General features: G+C 42.4%; 1 protein-coding gene and 1 long non-coding RNA gene across 2 annotated transcripts in view; both read left to right on the top strand.

The window, feature by feature from the left end:
• The first annotated feature begins 423 nt into the window (after positions 1-423).
• Positions 424-1300, top strand: LOC115360129 (uncharacterized). Its single transcript, XR_003928310.1, has 5 exons — positions 424-485; positions 615-702; positions 992-1001; positions 1091-1155; positions 1272-1300. It is a non-coding gene; the product is annotated as an uncharacterized LOC115360129 (long non-coding RNA).
• Positions 1301-17537: 16237 nt separating this feature from the next.
• Positions 17538-23986, top strand: part of pex6 (peroxisomal biogenesis factor 6) — an 18841-nt gene continuing 12392 nt past the window's right edge. The window contains exons 1-5 of the mRNA XM_030076131.1: positions 17538-18091; positions 19773-20399; positions 21454-21620; positions 23101-23184; positions 23759-23873. Coding sequence (XP_029931991.1) covers positions 17564-18091; positions 19773-20399; positions 21454-21620; positions 23101-23184; positions 23759-23873 — 1521 coding nt within the window. The 5' untranslated portion in view covers positions 17538-17563. The remainder of the gene's footprint in view (positions 18092-19772; positions 20400-21453; positions 21621-23100; positions 23185-23758; positions 23874-23986) is intronic.

Genomic DNA, 23986 nt, shown 5'->3' with positions numbered 1-23986 from the left:
AGCAAAACAGGTGTGACACATCAATAGTGATGACTGTGGTTAGAGGCCAGACTGAAGTGACAGAAGATCAAAAACTTCAGAGAATTAAGGTAAGCTAAATATGATTTCTTATTTCAGCAAGCTTGACTCTAGCTAAGGACTTTTTATGGTGAAAGGTGGACTATTTTAATGCATGCATTTGTTTCTTGTTTTGATTTTTTTTTTTTTTTTGTTTGTTTTGTTTTTGTAGAATGAGTAGAATTATTAATCCCATCAATAAAAAAACAAGCACAATTCCTCAAGTATCTCAAGCAGTTGAAGTCATCATCATCATCATCATCATCATCATCATCATCATCGCCATCATCATCATTGTCAACAACAACAAGAAACTGGAACAGGTAAAATGCTGTCAAGATACTGTAATTCTGGTCATTTGTGGGGGAACTTTTGTCCCCTCAGAGAAATGATCTGTCACTGTATGACATCCTCAGCAGCCAAACAATGTAGGTTACTTTTATCATTATTATGGAAAACTACTGCACATTGTAGCTTTCAATTGAGATTATACTCCATATAATGGCACTTTAAGACAACATGTTCAACTTATTCTGTTATTTCTCTCCCCAACCAAGGTATCCCTCAGCCAAACAATATACAGAGATTTTAAGCCTGTTCATACGCAGATGTCCCTTCATGCGGGAGAAAATTGGTTCAGGACATGTCAGGACATGTCAGTATAAGCACAAAATGAGTCTGTTAATGTATGTTTGCATATCTTAATTGTATAGATATAGCTACTGTACATACTGTATCTCAATATATAATAAACAGAAAATGCATTCACCTAATGTTCACATTTGCCAAAAATGAGTGTGTCTATCTTTTACTGTATAGGTGTATTTTACAAAATGGCTTGATGTTGACAAATCTGGACAATACTGAGGTCAACAATCATCTCATTTTCGACAGCACTATCCCCTTAAGTAAACAATTCCTCTCTTGGTTGTAGGATGATTTACGTGGGTCTCTAACAAGTTCAAAAAGGAAAGGCGACCCCTTATTGGTGACTCAATGGTGCAACAAATGTGTCCAAAATTTTCTGTGGCAGGATCTGGAAAGAAGCGCCATACTCTGGGTCAACCAAGCCAGCTTTTCTACATAACCAGGCCCGCTGTAAGTCTTTGGAAACAACATATAACTTAAGCATACTTTTTAAAAAATTATCATGTACACCTCATCTTAGTGGTTACCTCTTACCATATTGTTGTGTCATTTTTCATGCATCACAGGCTCAGGAAGATGGAGACTTTGGAGAGGATGAAAGGACCATTCAAGCTCATATCCAAAATATGTCTACAGAGATGCTTAAAGTACACTTTGGTAACAATTTTAGTTTATGTTTGGGGTCAAACTGACCCCTAAAAGATGTTAGTAAATTTGAACATAACAGGAGGGTTAATGTGGAAACTTTGTGGGTTTCCATTCCACTGTCACCATTAGTGCTCTATGTGCCCATATGCTGATTGCTCTCATTGGACCATGCATTATTTTATTGTTTGTAGATAGTTAACTGCTTCATCTGGTGCAGTGTAAGTCTACCTTGGATTGATGCTTTTATCTTCTCTCTCTGCCATGTCACCATTGCTGGAGATTACATGATGTGATTATGATGCATAATTACAGTATGATGTGTCTGGCCTGAGTCCTATCATCATGTTGCTGATTCCACAGGACCTATGCTCACTTTTGACTTGTTTTCCCCTCGGACCTACAAAGCCTCTCCTCTTCTGTTGAACTGTCCTCAGAGAGTCTCCCCTCCTTATCCAACATTGTTCCAAGTTTTTTAAATAAAAGAAAAATTCTCATTAAAATTGTTTGAATGTGTCCTCAATCTCAACATTATAAACAACCACAATATAGTATAAGTAATGAAATAATTGTTTTGCCTGATCTGTAGAATACAATATGGTTCTTCACAGAACCCTCAGAAAATGGTTATTGGTGAAACCCTTGAAATATGAAAGGGTTCTTGGTGAAACTCCCTGGATGGGTTCTAGATGAAACCCTATGAAGGTGGAATGGTTCTGGATGGAACCTCCAGTAAGGGCTCTTTGTAGAACCTCTCATGTGGGGTTCTGGGTGGAACCTTTCACAGACGGTTCTAGGTATAACCCTCCAAAAGGGTTCCAGATGTAACCTTTATAAAAGGTTCTACCTGGCACCAAAAAGGGTTCTCCTATGGGGATGAGCCGAAGAACCATATATGGTTCTAGTTAGCACTTTTATTTCTAAGAGTGTAGGATTCAGTTTTCTTTCTGTTCCAGAGGATGATGACGGGGATTAAGGATCACCTTGTTTGGTATTCATTCATTACCAGGATAAGTAACGACATGTGTGTGAAATGTATTATCATCAATGTCATATTGCTGATAAAATCCTGAGCCATCATGGGTACAATTGCACATTACTTTATAACCGTAGCACAGTTCTCCACAATCATTAAATACAACATTCCTGAAAAGCACCACAGACCCAAATCCTCCAATTCCTCTCTCCATGTGCTTCAGTGTGTACAGACACCAGGCGTACTTTGGGTCACTCTCATCACACAGAAGTGAAACCATGAATGAAACAGTCCTTCCATAATTAAAACGTATGCCACCAAAGATTTACAGCTATGTAGCAGACACATACAGAAGAGGAGCGAGGTTGGTGGGGATGACATATTTGGTTGCCGAGGTATTGCACATCCTCAAAAAACAAACTCAAACCCATCTTCCGCTGTGTCCTCCAATCTCTGCTCAGTCGTTACTGATTCTGCGAGAGATCACATAAGGTACCAGGTGGCAAATCCAGCAAGGACCGCCACCCAAGTGGCCAGCACCACCTGGCAGGTGGGGTGTTTGAGAAGCATCATGGCTAACTGGAAAGCATAGGTGGGATTTCCACCGGCAGCTGTAGAGAGGAGAGCGGAGGGGAGGGAAGAGGAAGAGGCAGTGGCAGTGAGAGTGACCCTTCTTATTTTGGACACCCAGCCCTTATTTTGGCTATAGTTAATAGCTGTTGCACCAACAGAGTCGTTGGGAAACCTACCCTGGACCCTAATGACCTGAAAAAGTACAGAATATTTCCAGACTACAATTTATTTCTAGGATTCTGGAAAAGAGTTGTCTTCTACCATGTCTCCTCCAAGCTGAACACATTTAATATTTTACCTCTTACCTGAGAGAAAGAACTTTTCCAGTCAATACAGGAAACCGTTCTTCATCATCTGCTCCCATTAAATGTGGTATTCCCCAAGGTTCAGATTTAGGGCCGACAGAAAGCCTCGCCCCGGCCCACAGCTCTCCACAGCTTGCTCTGGAACTGTTGTGTTCTACAAATTAGTTTGAGCATTTTAGGAAAAGACAAGGTGAATAGATTTTTTTTTTTTAATTATTATGCCAACCCTTCTTAGTTTTGCTAATATAGGCTATATTGGGAAGCCTTATTTTATTCTTACTTAATTTTCCACATTTATTTGAGAATTAGGCTGTCTGATTAAGATAAATTTTATGTTGTTGGTTCTCAAAATCTGGATGGATATTTTATGTCATTCTTTATTTATTTATTTATTTTTATTTATTCATTTATTTTTCAGTTTTATTTTTCAAGACTTGGTGAATTTATCTTTTCATAACTAGTCCTACCCTTTTTAGTTTTGTTAATACTGGCAATAGTGAGAAGTGTTTTTGTTGGGTTCGAATATATTTGATAATGTAGGCCACCCAATTAAGTTAAATGTCAATAAAAACACCTGGATCATACTACACTAAACAAAATGGTTAAAGGATTATCATGTATTTAAGGATAAATGCAACTTAAGGGAAAGAAAAGAAGATAACAGACACTGGGCTTTATTCACCACTATTGTCCTAACTTTTTTCTTAAATTTCTTAGTAAGAAAGATTCTAAGAAAAGTCTACGTCGGATTAATGACAGTGCTGCAGGAAGAGAACACCCAAATGACTGGTCTTTTTTTTTTTATTGTGCAAGAAAGTGATTACAAAACAAGTGAGGACAAGTACAAGGACACGTAAAGAGATACAAGAGCTGATACACAGTAAGACAAACGCTCAAAACAAACTGGAGAATGCAAATTGAGTTCAAAGGTTCAGAGTTTGAGGTCCAGAAATACTGTATACTGTATACTTTGTATGTGTCTGTGTGAGGTGTGTAGGCTATGCATGTGTGTACATGACAGAGGAAGGCTCAGCGGGGGAGCTGCTGCAGAACCCAGAGCTGTCATTTCTTATTTCTAGTGCCACCAGCACAGCGGCGGTTCTAGACCAATTTTACTGAAGAGGCCTGGCTGGGGCCAGGGGTTTTGTCAGGGGGGCACATTCAACCCGGGGCAAAAAAGACAGATCAGATAGATGAGGGAAAAACAAGGGACACACACACACACACACACACACACACACCCCATAAAACTAGTGATAACCCATTGTAACCAAATTGAATGGTTCAAAATATCACATTTGAGACAGAAACAGTGGAGACATCCTTTTTTTTTCAGTGCAACCTTAGTGCAGACAAACTCCTCACTTAGTACAAACTCCTGCTTCTAAAATCTTTATCAGGCAGTTTCATCAACATCATCATCACATCTTCATTACACCACTGTCTTATCATCTTCATCAATAAATCATAATCATATTTACACTCTAAAAGCTTATTGTTACCTTGTATAAATAAAATACTGTTCGTGGTAGTCGCTTCTTGCTTCTGACTGCCTCTCATCAGGTGGTTAACTTTTCGAGCTCGTTGTTTTCACTGTAGATCAACAAAACTGACTGCTGTTTCCAGGTGCAACGCTCTGAAGCGGCTTTCACAAAGCACACGCACGGCACAGACCGCAGCTGGCTCAGCCATTCATTGTGTACAGTACAGGCCAAAAGTTTGGACACACCTTCTCATTCAATGCGTTTTCTTTATTTTCATGACTATTTACATTGTAGATTCTAACTGAAGGAATCAAAACTATGGATGAACACATGTGGAGTTATGTACTTAACAAAAAAAGGTGAAATAACTGAAAACATGTTTTATATTCTAGTTTCTTCAAATAGCCACCCTTTGCTCTGATTACTGCTTTGCACACTCTTGGCATTCTCTCCATGAGCTTCAAGAGGTAGTCACCTGAAATGGTTTTCCAACAGTCTTGAAGGAGTTCCCAGAGGTGTTTAGCACTTGTTGGCCCCTTTGCCTTCACTCTGCGGTCCAGCTCACCCCAAACCATCTGGATTGGGTTCAGGTCCAGTGACTGTGGAGGCCAGGTCATCTGCCGCAGCACTCCATCACTCTCCTTCTTGGTCAAATAGCCCTTACACAGCCTGGAGGTGTGTTTGGGCTCATTGTCCTGTTGAAAAATAAATGATCGTCCAACTAAACGCAAACCAAATGGGATGGAATGTCGCTGCAGGATGCTGTGGTAGCCATGCTGGTTCAGTGTGCCTTCAATTTTGAATAAATCCTCAACAGTGTCACCAGCAAAACACCCCCACACCATCACACCTCCTCCTCCATGCTTCACAGTGGGAACCAGGCATGTGGAATCCATCCGTTCACCTTTTCTGCGTCTCACAAAGACACGGCAGTTGGAACCAAAGATCTCAAATTTGGACTCATCAGACCAAAGCACAGATTTCCACTGGTCTAATGTCCATTCCTTGTGTTTCTTGGCCCAAACAAATCTCTTCTGCTTGTTGCCTCTCCTTAGCAGTGGTTTCCTAGCAGCTATTTGACCATGAAGGCCTGATTGGCGCAGTCTCCTCTTAACAGTTGTTCTAGAGATGGGTCTGCTGCTAGAACTCTGTGTGGCATTTATCTGCTCTCTGATCTGAGCTGCTGTTAACTTGCGATTTCTGAGGCTGGTGACTCGGATGAACTTGTCCTCAGAAGCAGAGGTGACTCTTGGTCTTCCTTTCCTGGGTCGGTCCTCATGTGTGCCAGTTTTGTTGTAGCGCTTGATGGTTTTTGCGACTCCACTTGGGGACACATTTAAAGTTTTTGCAATTTTCCGGACTGACTGACCTTCATTTCTTAAAGTAATGATGGCCACTCATTTTTCTTTAGTTAGATGATTGGTTTATCTTATCTTTATTTGGATCTCCATTAGCTTTGGCAGAGGCCATTGCTATTCTTCCTGGAGTCCACATCCAACACAATTATCTTTACATTACAGTATATTACAATAAACACACCACACAACAAGACACAAACAACAACCAAAAACAACTCACACCAATCTACAAAACAAAACAAAACAAAACAAACAACAAAACAAAAACATATATACAGTACTACAGGACCTAGTTCACATTAACTGTACCTCCAAAGTGTAGCTATTAACCTAAATCATAAGTGGTCAGATGGTCAGGTCTATGTCAACCTACGTTAGGTGTGATTCCATTATATTGCATTTACATAAAACATCATTTGGATCATCAAACTGACACTAATTACTTGTACTCAGTAGCCACAACTAAACATCAGCAGACCCCGAGAACTGTTTTGCTAATAAATACTCTTTCAATAATTCTCTAAATCTATATTTGTTTTTTTCTTGAATGATACGCGCACGACCAAACCTCTGAGCAATAGTCTAAGTGTGATAAAACAAGACTTTTAATGACACTTCCCCTTAAATTTAAAGGTAAAAAATCACAGCATCTCCTTATAGTTGCAAGACTTCTGCCCATTTTATTTATTACTTTCTCTATGGGTTTAGACCATGTTAACTTACTATCGAATAGTATTCCTAGAAGTTTGGTTTCTTGCACTTGTTCTACCGCCACATCATTTACATATAGCTTTAGTTTCGGTTCATTCATTAACATATTTTTTGACCCAAACATAATGCAATTTGTTTTAGAGATATTAAGAACCAGTTTATTGTTAATTATCCATTCTACTACTGCTTGAAGTTCCTGATTTAAAACACCACTTAGTTCATCTATTGTGGGTTTGCTGTGTATATTGTGGAATCATCTGCATACATCGAAATTTTAGTGTTCTTTAGGGTCAGTGGTAGATCATTGGTAAATATTGAATATAGCAATGGACCAAGACTACTTCCCTGTGGAACTCCACAGTTAATAACTTTTGCTTCAGACAAACTTCCATTAAATAAGACTATTTGCTTTCTGTTTTTCAAGTAACTTTCTAGCCATCGGTTTGCAGTCCAACTAAAACCATAACATGCTAATTTCTGCAACAACAAATTATGATCAATGACATCGAAAGCAGCACTGAAATCCAATAATACTGCTCCTACTAGATGTTTGTTGTCAATTTCATATAGCCACTCATCCACCATTTGAGTAAGAGCAGTGACAGTGGAGTGCTCTTCCCTGTATGCATGTTGATAATCAGTGCTTAAATCATTAGATGCAAAATAGTGCTGTATTTGTTTAAACGTGATTTTCTCCATGATTTTACTAAGAGCAGGCAACAAGCTTATTGGTCTACTGTTCGAGCCTCAAAAAGATACAGTAGAATTCTTGGGTAGTGGAATAATTTTTGCAGTTTTCCATGCCTGAGGAAAAACACATTTCTTTATGCTTAGATTGAATACATGACAAATTGGGGTGGAAATCAAGTTTGCTGCCAGTCTAAGCAATTTCATGTCTATATTATCTACTCCTGCTGGTTTATCCTTACATTCAAGTAACAATTTCTCTACCTGACTGACCGTGACTGTATTAAATCTGAACTCACACTTTTTACCTGCCATAATTTGATTTCTTATGAGGGAATAGGATTGTGCATTATCTGCTAGGCTCATCTCATTTCTGAGTTTATTTACTTTACTTACAAAATAATTACTGAGGTGATTCGCAATTTCCAAAGGCTTAGTTATAATACGTCCCTCTGATTCTAAAAATGATGGGGTAGATTTAGATTTTCTGCCCATTATATTATTTAAAGTATTCCATATTTTCTTACTATCATGCTTTATGTTGTTAAATAAGTTTTCATAATGACTCTTCTTTTTCTTTGTATTCAACTTGGTTACATAATTCCTTAGCTTTCGGTAAACTTGCCAATCTGATTCATAACTAGAGCTAATTGCCATTTTCTTTGCATTATCTCTCTGTTCCATGCCTTCTTTTAATTCATTATCAATCCAAGGTGCTGTAACACTTCTAACGGCTCTCTTCTTCACAGGTGCATGTTTATTAATGATTTTCTCAAAGAGTTGATTAAAATTTTCTACTGCCTCATCAGGATCATTTTCCTCTAACACCCTGTCCCAACAAATATTTCTCACGTCTTCAATAAAGTTGTTTTCATTGAAGTGTTTGTATGACCTTTTAAAAATGATCTTGGGGCCTGCACTTGGAGCTTTTGTTTTCCTCAGAATTGCTACTAGGTTGTGGTCACTACAGCCCACTGGTATGGATATTACTTTGGTGCATAACTCGCCCACATGCATCTGTGATTGAGAGAAGCTTGTTTTTTAGTGGACAGTCTGTTGCATTCCAGTTTATATTGAAATCTCCCAAGAGATACGTTTCATTAGTCAAGTCACCAACTCTGTCAATCATATCACAAATTTAATCCAAATAACCGGAATTTGTATTGGGAGGCCTATACCAGCAACCTACTAATAAAGGTTTCAGATGAGGGATATACCCTTGCAGCCATATTGCTTCGATCTCATTTAACATTAGATCCCGCCTTATTTTTACAGGTATGTGATCTTGAATGTAGATCGCGACCCCACCTCCATATTCATTTCTATCCCTCCTATAAATACTATATTCGTGTATGCTTACTGCTGAATCTTCAAATGCCGAGTCAAGATGAGTTTCTGAAATCGCTAGAATATGTATATTTCCCTGTAAGAGAAAACTAGAAATATCAATTAGTTTATTTCTTAGGCTGCATATGTTGATATGAGCTACCTTTAATCCCTTCTTAGGTAATTTAACTAAAGTCATCATCCAACTCATTAGTGTCTTCCATCTCCTTTATTAACTTAACCATCCTATAGATACAACTTCTACAACTATTCCTTTGATCATATCTAGGCCCAGACAAAACTTGAGACACTAACAGCCACCGACAAGAATAAATCACACACACATTCATCCACATTAAACACAAAACACCCTTCAAATCATTCTTTTGATCCCCACACTGAACTAGTTCGGCTCCTGACTTTTAAGAAAGCCTTCCAGTTTGACCGGGTCATCAAAGAAGTTGTGTTCATGGCCTTTGGATATTTTCATGGTAGCCGGATAGATGAGAAAAACGTGGAAGCCAGCCTGGCGAGCCTTCTCCATGGCAGCATAGCAGGATTTACGTCGGGTTCTGGTTGCCGCGCTGTAGTCCGCTGTAAAATGGATCTCCTTCCCATCCATCTTCGGAGGTGAGTCTCTTGCTGCTTTCAAAATACGTGCTCTATCCGTATATCTGAGACACATGAAAATCAGCACTCTTGGCTTGGAAGTAGTGTTACCACAGGGGGGTCCAACGCGGTGTGCTCGCATGATCTCCGCTGGCACGTCTCTCAGTGTGGGGAACCACAACGGCAGTTGATTTATAAAAAATTGTGTGACGTTAGGACCCTCTTTTCCTTCAGGGAGCCCATGAACACAAATGTTGTTTCTCCTGCTGTGATCTTCAAGGTCTGCTAGTTTTGCTTCCATTGCCATTAATGACTTTGCTTGTGAGCTGAGTGTACGCGCCGCTTTTTCTGTGCGTTTTTACAAAGCTTCGTTGTCTGCTCTAAGTGCTTTTGTTTCTTCCCTGAGGGATGATAACTCTGATTGAAGGGAGTCAAGACATTGCTCCAGGCAGATAAATCTTTCCTTGGCGATAGCTTCAGCCTTGGAAAAATGCTTCTCCATTGCAGCTTCAATCAGCTTAATTGTCTCAGTAGATTCCATTGTTAACATGCGCTCCGAGTTGGACGACTTTGCACTGTTTCTGGTGTGCCTCGACATCAAATGTAAGGTCCACGAAAATTCTCTTTGAGCAGTTGTGCAGTTGCCTTCGACAACTGATCAGATTAAGGATAACAAATTGTAGTTACTTCACTTTCTGTGGCATAGTGCGGGGAGCACAGGACACACACGACTACACCTGGGCAGCCATCTGCAATGAGGCTGATGAGGCTGTTCTTGCCATAATATGAATTTTAACAGTTGTCCAATAGGGCTGTCGGCTGTGTAGTAACCTGACTTCTGCACAACACAACTGATGGTCCCAACCCCATTGATAAAGCAAGAAATTCCACTAATTAATCCTGATAAGGCACACCTGTGAAGTGAAAACCATTTCAGGTGACTACCTCTTGAAGCTCATGGAGAGAATGCCAAGAGTGTGCAAAGCAGTAATCAGAGCAAAGGGTGGCTATTTTGAAGAAACTAGAATATAAAACATGTTTTCAGTTATTTCACCTTTTTTTGTTAAGTACATAACTCCACATGTGTTCATTCATAGTTTTGATGCCTTCAGTTAGAATCTACAATGTAAATAGTCATGAAAATAAAGAAAACGCATTGAATGAGAAGGTGTGTCCAAACTTTTGGCCTGTACCCCCCCCCCCCCCCCCCCCCCCCCCTCCCCCCCCCGCTCTGGCCTGACACCTGGCTGACATGTGGCCTGAAAAAGTGTCCCAGTCCGGCCCTGACTGTACACAATGAATGGCTGAGCCAGCTGCGGTCTGTGCCGTGCGTGTGCTTTGTGAAAGCCGCTTCAGAGCGTTGCACCTGGAAACAGCAGTCAGTTTTGTTGATCTACAGAAAGAAGAAAACGCATTGAATGAGAAGGTGTGTCCAAACTTTTGGCCTGTACTGTATGTGATCGCGGAGCGCACTGGTCTGCGTTTATTTTTAGAAATCTAGATGACTGACATCATGAGATATGCACTATTGCAAAGACAATGCAGTATAGTCATACATTTATTATAAAATTTAATGTGAAGTCACACACACACACACACACACAACAGGTAACAGGTGAAATCATATGAAATGAGAAAAAATACAGCCTCCGTTCATGTAACATAATTTATTAAGAAGCATTAGTTCAGCTAATCCATAAATTAAAGAATGTATTTGCCTGTTTACATGGTGCATCCGAAGCTGCTGCATTGTCCGCCAGAGAAAAATTGCGCCAGAACGGAAAACTACTTCCTAGCGTCTGTTTCGGTCGCGTAGCAACCAGCGCCACATATGTGCACGCCGTGCATGCGTGCGCCCTACTCGCTCTGCGCAAGTCTGCGCCGTCATAGAGCTATGTGCGCCATACTCAGAGCAGAGCGCGGCCCAAACCGCGCGCCATGTGAAAGCCGCATCACAATGTATAATCTTTGTTCGGAGGGGGGGCCACAGCGGGGTCCAGACTCAGTGTTACGGGGGCACTGGCCCCTGCTGGCCCCTCCCCAGAACCGCCAGTGCACCAGCAGGCCAAAATGTCACAGCAGTGGTAGTGGTGGTTATAAGAGTTAAGACACTGATCAACATTTCCTGCTATCTTGTGGATTGTGCTTTGTGCACTGGGGCACAGTCATCCTAGAACAGAAAGTTGGCGGCACAGAATTGTCCAAAATGTCTTGGTAAGCTGAAGCGTTAAGATTTCTCTTTGCTGGAACTGAGGGGCAGTCAGGCAGGGAACATTTTCCTGGCATTCACCAAACCCAGACTCATTCATCAGATTCCCAGATAGAGAAGCATGATTCGTCCACAGTCCAGTGGCGGTGTGCTTTACACCACTCCATCTGACGCCTGGCGTTGTCCTTGGTGATGTGAAGCTTACAGGCGGCTGCTTGGCCGTGGAAACCCATGCCATGAAGCTCCCAGCACACAGTTTCTATGCTGATGTTAATGCCAGAGGAGGTTTGAAACTCTGGAGTTACTGAGTCAGAGCATCAGCCTCTTTTATGCACTATGCACCTCACTCTGTAACTTTACGTGGTGCCGCCCCCTGGTGGCCGAGTTGCTGTGGTTCCTAAACGCTTCCACTTTGCAATAATCCCACTTCCAGCTGATGGTGGAATATCTGTAATAATCCCACTTCCAGCTGATGGTGGAATATCTAGGAGGGAAGAAACTTAAGCAGCTGACTTGTTGCAGTGGTGGCTTCCTGTTACATGACTATTACAGCACCACACTGGCACTCAGTGAGCTCTTTAGAACCAGCTGTTCTTTCACAAATGTTTGTAAATGCAGACTGCATGGCTAGCTGCTGGATTTCATACACCTGTGGCAATGGGACTGAATGAAACGCCTGAATTCACTGATTAAGAGGGGTGGCCCAATACTTTTGTACAGTATAGTGTACAGTATAGTGTAGTTTCTGTCTGTCAGATCAGACCTGAGCCAATTTAAGACTGTGCCAGAGTGGCCAACACTGTCTTGACCTCTGTTTAAAACATGCCAAACAGTATCCAAAGCAGAGCTTATCTACAAGAACTAAAGTTTACAGCTTCCTCTCATCCCAGTTCACTCAGAGGTCATGAATCACTTTCACAGGGGCCATTTGAGTGCCAAGAGGAGAAAACCAGACTGGAATTTCTCTAAAATACTGTTACTGTTGTTAAGCGGGGTAAAACAACATTCTCCACTGATGAGAGAGTTGAAATTGGTCTAAAATCATTAAGAACCAAAGGATCAAGTTTAATAGTGTCACTGGGGAGAATACCAGCAAGCAGGGACTGGATTGCAATCGTCACCACTTCATCCTAAAACAATCAAAAACTTAAAAAAGCCGGATGGGATAAGATCATGAGAGCATGTCCTGTGTTTGAGTTACAAAACCTCTTTTTATGTGTCTCCCTGTCAGCAGCCACTCCAATATCAAATGGCTCCCGGCCTTGTCAAAAGGATAAAGTGTTCCCAGACAGGGGCTCAGAAACAACATTATTAATGTTCTTGGTAATAGATAGATAGATAGAGATAGATAGATACTTTATTCAACCCGAAGGAAATTCACAGTTTTCAGCAGTATCCACAGAGTACAAGATTCAATCAAAATGAAGAATAGTAAATCAAAAATAAAGAATAAAAGATGACCCTCGAGATCTAAAGATCTAAGTACCCAATGTGCAAAAAAAAAAAAACAATGTGCAAAAAACCAATAAAACCAGTAAAACCAATGTGCATCGATGTATACAATGTGCATAGATGAGGGCAATGTGCAAATTTACAGTATAAACAGATGATAAATAAATAAATAGCACCCAGATGATAAATAGATGATAAAAAACCAAAAAACCAGTGTGCATCGATGTATACAATGTGCATAGATGTGGGCAATGTCCAAATTCACAGTATAAACATGATAAATAGCAGCAATCAATATATACACTATAAACGAGGAATATATGAAAAATAGCAATATGAACAGTTTAAACAGCAGAAATAACCTAAACCTGGGGAACAACAGGCTCTGACGGAGGTTCAGGGTTGGTGCGAGACCATGAGACCAAGTGACAGAACCCGACGCCCGGTACTGGGATTCAGGATCGGGGGGGGGGTAGTTAAGGTGCTGAGTGGAGGGAAGAATGTGCATACAGAAGAGTTATTTCCTCCGGGTGGAGTTAAAAAGCCGCATGGCGTGGGGGAGGAATGATTTCCTCAGTCTGTCGGTGGAGCAGGACAATGACAGCAGCCTGTCACTGAAGCTGCTCCTCTGCCTGGTGGTGGCGCTGTGCAGTGGATGCAGTGGATTGTCCATGATTGACAGGAGCCTGCTCAGCGCCCGTTGCTCTGCCACGGATGTCAGGCTCTCCAGTTGTGTGCCCACAACAGAGCCCGCTTTCCTCACCAGTTTGTCCAGTCGTGAGGCGTCCCTCTTCTTGATGCTGCCTCCCCAGCACACCACCGCATAGAAGAGGGCACTCTCCACAACAGACTGGTAGAACATCAGCAGCAGTTTTTTGCAGATGTTGAAGGACGCCAGCCTCCTGAGGAAGTACAGTCGGCTCTGTCCTTTCCTGCACAGAGCCTCAGTGTTGGCCGTCCAGTCCAGTCTATCATCCAGCTGCACTCCCAGGTATTTATAGGTCCGCACCATTTCCACACAGGCACCGTTGATGCTTATGGGCTCCGGGTGAGGCCTGGTCCTCCTGAAGTCCACCACCATCTCTTTTGTCTTGGAGGTGTTCAGGTGGAGGTGGTTGGAACCGCACCATGCTACGAAGTCCTGGATGAGTTTCCTGTACTCCTCCTCCTGTCCACCGCTGATACATCCCACGATGGCCGTGTCGTCCGCGAACTTCTGCACGTGGCAGGACTCCGAGTTGTACTGGAAGTCCGACGTGTACAGGGTGAACAGGACTGGAGAGAGTACAGTCCCCTGCGGCGCTCCTGTGCTGCTGATCACAGTGTCTGACCTGCAGTCCCCCAGTCGCACATACTGAGGTCTGCCTGTCAGATAGTCCATGATCCATGCCGTCAGGTGTGAGCCTACTCCCATATCAGTCAGTTTGTGACCGAGCAGCTGGGGCTGGATGGTATTGAAGGCGCTGGAGAAATCCAGAAATGTGATTCTCACAGCACCACTGCCCCTGTCCAAGTGAGAGAGGGATCGGTGTAGCATGTAGACAATGGCGTCCTCCACTCCCACCTTCTCCTGGTACGCAAACTGCAGAGGGTCGAGGGCATGGCTCACCTGCGGTCTCAGATGGTGTAGCAGCAGCCGCTCCATGGTCTTCATCACATGTGACGTCAGGGCGACCGGCCTGAAGTCGTTCAGCTCTGCAGGACGTGGCTTCTTTGGGACTGGGACGATGCATGATGTTTTCCACCGCAGTGGGACCCTCCCCTGCTCCAGGCTCAGATTGAAGATGTGCTGCAGAGGGTCTCCCAGCTCTGACGCGCAGGCCTTCAGCAGTCGTGGGGATACTCCACCTGGACCTGCAGCTTTGCTGGACCTGCAGCTTTGCCGGGGCGAAGCCTCTTCAGCTCTCCACACACCTGGGCTGCTGTGATTGTGGGCAGAGAGGGGGTCTCCTCTGTTCATGTGTCTACCCGTGGTGGGTGGTGGGGAGCAGAGGAGGGTGTGGGGGGCAGGGTGATCAGAGGTGAGAGTGAGATGGGGTGGTCAAACCTGTTGAAGAAGTTGTTCAACTCGTTCGCCCTCCCCCCATCCCCCTCAATGGTGGCCCCCTGCCTGGATCTGCAGCCGGTGATGATCTTCATCCCATCCCACACCTCCTTCATGCTGTTGTTCTGCATCTTCTGCTCCAGCTTCCTTCTGTATTGCTCCTTTGCCTCCCTGAGCTGGACTCTGAGTTCCCGCTGCACGCGTTTTAGCTCCTGCTTATCACCGTCTTTGAAGGCCTTCTTCTTCTGGTTCAGGAGGCCTTTAATGTGACTGGTGATCCAGGGCTTGTTGTTCGCATAGCAGCGCACCGTTCTTACAGGAACAACAATGTCCATACAGAAGTTACAGTTTTTCTCCATTGGTTTGGCTCATTTCTTGAAACCGAAATTACATTCTCAAAACTTCAAGATCATTTGGCAAAACAGTCTTACAGTTCAGCACAACACCATAGATCACTTGCAAAAGCTCATATCTCTCCCAAAACTGTTCACTCATGCTTCAGAACTAAATTCCTTTCCCATATAATTAGTCAGTGCCCCCAAAATGAGAAAGATCCTTCTCAATTGCTTTGGCTCATTTCTTGAAACAGACCGGACGTTCTCAACACTCTTGGCGCTTTTGCCAAAATAACCTGGATGGTTCAGCACAACACCATGGTTCACCTGCAAAAGCTCATATCTCTCCCAAAACAGTTCACTCGACCATTGAAATATCACTCATGTCCACCTCTCAGTCTTAGCCCAGTCCTTCACTGACAGTGGTTACTGTACTAATTATTTTTGTCTAGCTAACAGAATACAATTGTGTATAAAACTGAAAAAAAAAAAAAAAAATAGGATTTTACGGTAAGAGTAGCCTCCAAGGTTTGACATCACACGTTGCACTCATACTGCCAAGGAAATTGTAACCATTACAGGTTTTTTTTCAATCGCTTTACCTCCTCTGTCAACTCAGAAACGCTGGTATCAAAACAGTAAATCCATCGGCCTAATGAGAGGCTCTCTTCCCAAAATAACACATTTTGTTTGCGAAAGGCTCTTACCATGACAAAACATTTCAAACATGCTGCAAAAGCACATTTTGTCACCGCCCAATACAACTTACAGTCAGGTGAGTAAATCCAGCCACTCACTCACTTCATACTCAACACCAAAATGCAACACACCCTTTTTAGTCTGAGCAGGTTCAACCTCACTTTTTCCTGTGTGGATTGCAGTCATATTTTTTGACAATTTACATAGTTACATATTGTAAAGCAAGTAGCAAAAGCCAATATTTCCCTCAAACAACTCAACTTTTGCCCAAATGAGTAGATTCCTTCAGTCAGCTCTACTGTACTGTAACACAGCTGACAACACAAAACAAAATACAGCTGTCAGTTTGAACAAGGTTCTCCTGTGTTCACATTCAAATGTGAACTTACAGTAAAGAACTGCATCCAAACTCAGAAAGACTTTGAAGTGAAATTTTACTGTATTGATGGCAAAAATTTAAATACTGTAATTCACAAACAGTATTACACAGAAAAACTCAAAGGAGTTGAAAAAAATACAGAATACAATTTATAGGCCCCTTTTCTGTAGGTGCATACTGACTGATTGGTGATTGGTGATTGGCTGATAGGGCAGTGATGCAGATGCACTAGTGATTTCACAGTGATGCAGGTCATTTCTATCAGCTGTGAGCAGATGTTTTGCTTTTGACTACCACAGTGAAGTCAATGGAGTCAGGGCCGTGTAAATGACAAATGTGAGAAGTGTTGTGCAAAAGAGCGTGTAAAATGTGTGAATCCAATGAAAAGGTATGAACCCATTTGCAAAAGAAAACCTCTGCTGTGGTTTGGAGGTGAAGATGACGACAAAGTGGATCCCAGTTTCATTATACTGGAAAAAAATGATTGGAAAAAAAAAAAAAACTATAAACAATTTATCAAATGTTCCAAGAGATCCATATATGGTATTATTCATGGTATTATGTTCTTGACTCATTTTGCCAACTGAACAGACTATTGTGCATGTGATGACTTATACAATGAAATGATGCTGACATGTTTTGGAGAGAACAACCATTAGACTGAGAACCCAACAGTCAGTTTAGATCAACAAGATCTATTCACTTGGAAATTGTGCTAACTGTAGGCTAACTGTACTAAATCATTTGCAAAGATGTACTGAGACATTGAGACATGTACTAAGACATTTGCCATTTCATGAAATGAACGAGAAGTTCCAGTTTGTTGTGAACAATTGCAAAGAGGTTTGGAGTTTTGTCCATGTTATTTTGAGAATGTCATTTCTGTTTCAAGAAATGAGCCAAACCAATGGAGAAAAACTGTAATAACGGAGTTAACGCTGAGGTTTTTCATTGGTTTTTATATTGAAGTACCTCTTGTCGTCCAGCAGGCGGCGGTGATTAAACGCCGGATAACCGTCCACAAAACACTCACGAAGAAGAAGTGGTGATGACGTAGTTGTTAAGCATGGCGGCGCAGGTGGAGTTGTGTTGTTTGGAGAGTTTCCCGTCTCACCTGAACCTGCTGGATGTCCTCCTGCTGAAGCCGCACTGGAACGCACTTTTCTCGGATAAAACAGACGCGCCGACGGCGGTCTTCACCCCGCACAGGGCCCGGCTCCCGGGAAAAGCCAGGAAGTTAGGGATTTTACTTTGTGTTTACCCAAGCACGGAGGAGCTGACGGGCTCCGGAGGGGGAGGCGGCCCGGACTCGGACTCCGACAAGAACCACATCAGACTTTTCACCAGCCGCTTCTTCCTGCGGCACTACGGCCTGCAGCGGCTCGGCGGCGGGGCTCTGCGGCCGCTGCCGCCGGTCAGCCTGGACCGAGTGACGCTGGGAGCCCGCAGCAGGCAGAGCTTCAGGTGGGCCGGGTCGGACCGCTTCTCCAGCGGGCTGCTGGCTCTGTCCTGCCCGGGACAGTGCGTCCTGGCCCGGGAGGGAGACCCGCTGCTGCTGCCGCGACACCCGCTGCTGGGAGAAGACCCGGCGCAGGTACAGCCAGCCCGGCCGGCCCGGGCAGCCGGGAGTCTGCACCGCCGCTCGTTGAACTCCATTCAAAAATATGGCATTTATAGTCCAGTCATTTTATGAAAAAACCTAGGACAAATTGCAAGAGAAAAAAACTCAACTGATTCTGTATCCTCAGTTTGTCCTGAGTGAGGGGAAAAAAAGTCCCAAGGAATCCCATTGGTGGAAAGTTTTGAAAATCACCTACTTATGAACTTGTAATTGACTTACTGTATATATAGTAACCTTTTAATTCACCGTTTAAATATCTGTTCTGGCATTTATTCCTTATATTCCTTATTAGCACATATCAAATCAGATAATGTGTGATATGCATGTGTAAACAGAATAATTCAAAGAACTTGTAATTTACTTTTTTTCTTGTCTTTGTGTGTGTAATCAACTTGTGAATTTTTATAGTGATATCTGAAAGTCAAATGTTGAACCCCTTTCCCGTGTGTGTTAAAAACAGTGTTTTTTGGTAATATGTGGTCATAAATAGGTGATTTTCAAAACTTTCCACCAATGGGATTTCTTGGGACTTTTTTCCCCTCACTCAGGACAAACTGAGGATACAGAATCAGTTGAGTTTGCTTCTCTTGCAGTTTGTCCTAGGTTGACCCCAATTTTGGCCTAAAATTACTGGACTATTAAAGGCTTGCTCATCGGCGGACACACACAGAGCCGGCAGATTAAATTATTCATCATCTTAAATCAGGGATTAGGATCCACTCTTCAATTCGGCATATGTCTAATACACCAATATTTTAATTTTAATTTTTTTTTTCTAGACACACATGAATAAAAACTCGGAGTAAGCTCATGAACACAGTATTTAACCGTCCTGTTCAAATTTACAAACATCTTGTATGTTTGGGCTCAGTTTGACCCCAGCAGTTTAAACCTCCACTAAATTATTATAATTAAAATTGTTCCCAAAGTTTATGTCAGGTACTTTGTTTCTTTGTTGACGACCTAAATAGCCCTTTAAATAAAACATAACCCTCACCCCCACTTATACATCCAGTATTCCTGTTACGCCACTATGGAAAAATATGCAAATCACCAAACTGGAAAGAAATATTAATTTTTGGTGTTTTAATGGCTTTATATTATTTCTAAGTACAGATTTTTGCTATTTATAACCGACGCGTTACAAAGTGTGTACAGGAAACTGAAAACATATCATCATGTGAATTTCACAATTTCACATTTCTTCATATCATTTAATTTCATCGTCTAATGCCTTATCATTCTGACGTCTCAGCTCGTTTCCTCTGATCTCTTTTCTATTTCCTCAGTTTCTCTCATCTCATTCGTCTATTTCTTCTCTTTTTTTGGCGAATTTCTAATTTCATCTAATTTCCTCCCGCCTCTTATTTCTTCTTATGTTTAATCTTGACTTGTCACTCATTTTCATGTCATCTCATTTCATCTCATCTCATACATTTTTTATTGCATCTCCTTATTTCTTTTGATCTTGTCTTATTTTTTCCTCAAATTTTTTAATCTCATTTAATTTCTTCTCACCTCATTTCTTATGTTTAATCTCATGTCATTTATTCTTGTGTTCCATACATTTATTTTGATTTCATTTCTTCTCATTTCCTCTGATCTCATCTCATGTTTTCCTCATCCTTTCTTCTCTCGTCTCCTCTGGTCTCAGGTGCAGCAGAACCTCCTGGACCTGCAGGTGTTGGGGTGCAGCCCGGTGTCCCAGGGCAGGATCACGGCTGACACCTCGCTGCTTCTGACCGACTGCTGGGACTCGTGGGAGCCTCCGGGAGGCGGCGCCCCCTGCAGGCAGCTCAGCAGAGTGTTCGTCTCGGATTTCGCGCACTACGCCGACAGCCTGGGCGTGGGAAGCTCCCTGCTGGACAACAGGAAGCTGCTGGGCTCGGGGCTGTCGGGCGTGCTGCGGGCGCTGGAGTGCAGGGTGGACGTCCGGGTGGTGGACACCCGGCGCTGGCTCGGGGTCGGAGGTCAGCAGGGCGCCGCCGTCGATGGAGACGGCTGCGTGTTTGTGAGCAAGCAGCTGCTTCTCAGACTGGGACTCTTCAACCGGGAGTGGGTGCTGCTGTCCCGGCCGAGCTGCTCCAGACCCGCCGGCCCGCAGGCGGCCGACGCCCCGGACCGGCCCCGAGCCCGTCCGGCCTCCGTGGTGGTCGTGGATCTCACATCGAGCCCGGAGCTGGAGCCCCACCACGAGGTCGGCTTCATATCGTCCACGCTCTGGTTCAACCTGACGGAGGGGGAGCCGCTCGCTGTCGGCACCAGCAGCCTGAGGATCAAGGTGACGCCCCCTGCTGACCAGACCCTGAAACTGCATAATACTCACAGCACCGGCCCATAACAATATAACTAACAATATAATCATAACATCATCAAAATGAAACAGCGATGCACTGGTATCGGGTGCCAATCCAGACAAAATTCACCGATCCATGAACTGATATCAGAAGTTCTGGGCTTTTGTTTTTTAAATGGACTTCTACCTCCTTTTATAGCGTTTAGTCATTATTATAAAGTGTCACTATAAAACAATATTCTGTGAAATGAAATGCAGAATAACACAAATTAATTTATAATGTATATCAGTCATAGAACGGAAATGAATCTTAAGTTAGTTAGAATACATTTTATTAATTTATTATTTTTATGTTTTATCAAAGCAGTTTGTAACTATGTCTGAAAAGGTGCTATACACATAAGTATACTATAATATACAGTGGTGGAAAAAAGTTTTGGGACACCCCATGCATTTGTGAAATATTGCATTAAGAATCACTCTTAGGTCTTCAAGTGCAATTTCTTTTAGTACAGTCACAGCCAAAATACTAAACAAATCCTAAAAAAGCCATTAAAAACTTTAAATTGATTGGTTCCATAAAAATACATAAGAAATTTTGAGTATTGGGTCATTTTGGTACGAGTGATGAAGGTCGTTCTTTTTATTAAGACCCAATTGTTGTTGCCAAGCTTGGTGTCTATATAAAGCAGCACATCTGAAAGTTCTTCAGACACAAAAATGGCTAAAACAAGGAACCTAACGCAGGAAACACCTGAAGATAAAGATTACACTGTCAAGAATTTAGTTTGGTTAGTTTTTCTTGTAAACAATAAAAAAAAAAATTTAACTTGTATTTGTTTGTATCTGTCTAATGCAGCCACACCTTTTGAAACACAAAAAAGATTTTTCCACAAATATTTCATGATAATATTTGAGATCGTGTAAAATTTTAAGGGTGTCCGAAAACTTTTTTCCACCACTGTACTATAATATGATTTAATCTAACATATCATACTGTGATGTGGTGTAGTGACTGCAGTGTGTGTGTTTGTCCCAGAGGTGGCAGCAGGCCTCGGAGCCCGGCGGCCGGCGCTCAGACTCCTCCTGTCGCTCGGCGGCTCCTCCGTTTGCCGGCCAGCTTCACATCCAGCCGGTGGTGTCGCCGCTCTGCAGCGCCCCCGGTGGCTGCGACGCGCTGCTGTCCGAGCACTTCAGCTCGCCCAGGTCAGCAAGCTGCCCACGTCTCATTCGTTACACACACATGTTTAGTTTTGCAGGGTTTGTTGTGTTTTCATATCAAATGCCAACTTTGTTTATATTTGGCATATTTTTGCACATATTTTCCACCATGTTTGTTGAACTTCCTCTGTGCCCGCTGTAAGTCAGGTCTGTTCATCGCAAGTAACGAATAAACTCGTAAACTAGTTTTAGATAGATAGATGTACTTTATTAATCCTAAACTGGGAAATTCTTGTGTTACAGCAGCAATGGAAACATAAAATAAAATTAAATAGAATAAATGCAAAAAAAATATAGTAAAAAATATAAACATCTAACAATATGAAATATGCAGATGGTAAATATGAGATGATAAATATGAAATATACAGATGGTAGATGGTTGCAATATTTTAAAAAAACAATGAGTGTATATTAACTAAGATATAAATAAACAGTATATTTATTTATTTATATCTTAGTTAATATACACTCATTCTGTTTTTTTTAAAATATTGCAACCATCTAACATCTCATATTTCATATTTACTGTATATAGTCTTTATTGTATATATTTTTGCATTTATTCTATTTAATTTTTTTTATGTTTCCAATGGAAACAGCAGGAATGGAAACTTTCCATTGCTGCTGTAACACAAGTAATTCCCCAGTTTGGGATTAATAAAGTACATCTATCTATCTGTTTCCTCCTCCTCTCTGGCCGAGCCTCCACCTGTGCTGCCCCCTGCTGGCCTTGTCTCAGGCCTGCAGCTGATCCCCTCAGCAGATTCTACTCTGACATGGGATTCAGGAACAAGGAGATCCTGCTGATCTGAGCCCAGAATCAGCAGATTGTTATCCTGTTACTGTTTGATGCTGCAAAAACTCAGCAGGGATCAATAAAGTTTCATTGACCTTAAAGAGGCAGAGAATCCGGAGCAGCTGCTGTTTTTCCTGTCATGTGCCAGCAGCTGCCAGCTGAACCTCCGGCTGTAGTGACAGCGATGAACCGGGAGCCACTTCTAATGTTTCTTTCTTGTGTTTTTAATTTTTCTTTTGAGGACGTGTCTCCTGTTCCTCATCTGTCTGTCGAGCTGCTCCCAGTTTAGAGTTCTCATCGGGCCGAAAATTAAGATCCTACCCTACCCGGGCCATACTGGGCCAGCCTGAGGCCCTACCCTACCCTACTAATTAGCCAAACTTTAGGCCCGACAGCCCGATAAAGCCCGAAAAAAAAGGGGGGAAAAAAAAAGATCACCAAATTCACCATTATTTAGCAGTGCCGGTGGCTCAGATTCTAGCAGCAGTGAGAGAACAGACATAATAGTTGGTGAAAGGCAGCTTCACCACAGAACCAGACCCCGAAGCCCGACCCTACCCGACCAATTCACATATATTTTAGGCCCGATCCTTCCCAAAAATGTCGGGTTCAGGCAGAATTTGAGAACTCTATCCAGTTTAACCAGCTCCCCCTCTCGTCTCTGCAGACTGGTTTCTCAGGGAGACGTTCTGACCGTCCCGGTTGAGAACCATCCAGACGTCCTGGAGAACAACTCGGAGGGAATCAACAGGTGCGTCCCCTGAGGCGGCAGGTGTTCCCCTGCAGGAAATAAAACGTCATGTCAGGTTTTTAACCCTAACATTATCTTTGGGCTCAATTTGACCCCAGTCAGTGATTAACGTCCCTAAATAAATGATTAACATCATTTTTTTTTTTTTGCTTCATATTTAATGAGTTTTCCTAATCTAATGGGTATTATCGGGTAAATTCACATGATATGTTTTCAATGGCCTGTTCACACTTTGTAACACATCACATCATTTTATGGTGATTTGCATATTTTTCCATAGTGGCGTAACAGGAATACTGGATGTATAAGTGGGGTGGTGTTATGTTTTATTTAAAGGGCTATTTCGGTCGTCAACAAAGAAACATAAAGGACCTGACACATAAACTTTGCTAACAACTTTAATTATAATAATTTAGTGGAGGTAGCTCCTGGAATAATTTGATAACTGGTTTGTTGACATGGAAAATGTGGAGAAAACGGGCCAAACATCCAGAATCACTGATCCTTTAATAGAAGCACAATATTGCACATATGAGGTTTGAGCCTGTCTGACCTCTGACCTCTGACCCTGCAGGTGCCCAGTGGTTTACTTCAGAGTGCAGAAGGTTTGTGGATCAGCAGAAGAAAAAGAAGAGGAGGAGGATGGAGGATTCTACCTGGCAGACAGACTGCACACGTCACTCTACATGGTGAACTTTGACCTCTGACCCCTGGCTGCTTATAAAGAAAACATTTAGTCAGTCGGCACGGCTCCGCCCTGATGCTGACATCTGCAAACTAATGGGAAATGCTGTGCATCAAA

The sequence above is a fragment of the Myripristis murdjan genome, chromosome 1 (assembly GCF_902150065.1).
Source record: "Myripristis murdjan chromosome 1, fMyrMur1.1, whole genome shotgun sequence".
Taxonomy (NCBI): domain Eukaryota; kingdom Metazoa; phylum Chordata; class Actinopteri; order Holocentriformes; family Holocentridae; genus Myripristis; species Myripristis murdjan.
This window is presented reverse-complemented; position numbering and strand designations above follow the sequence as displayed.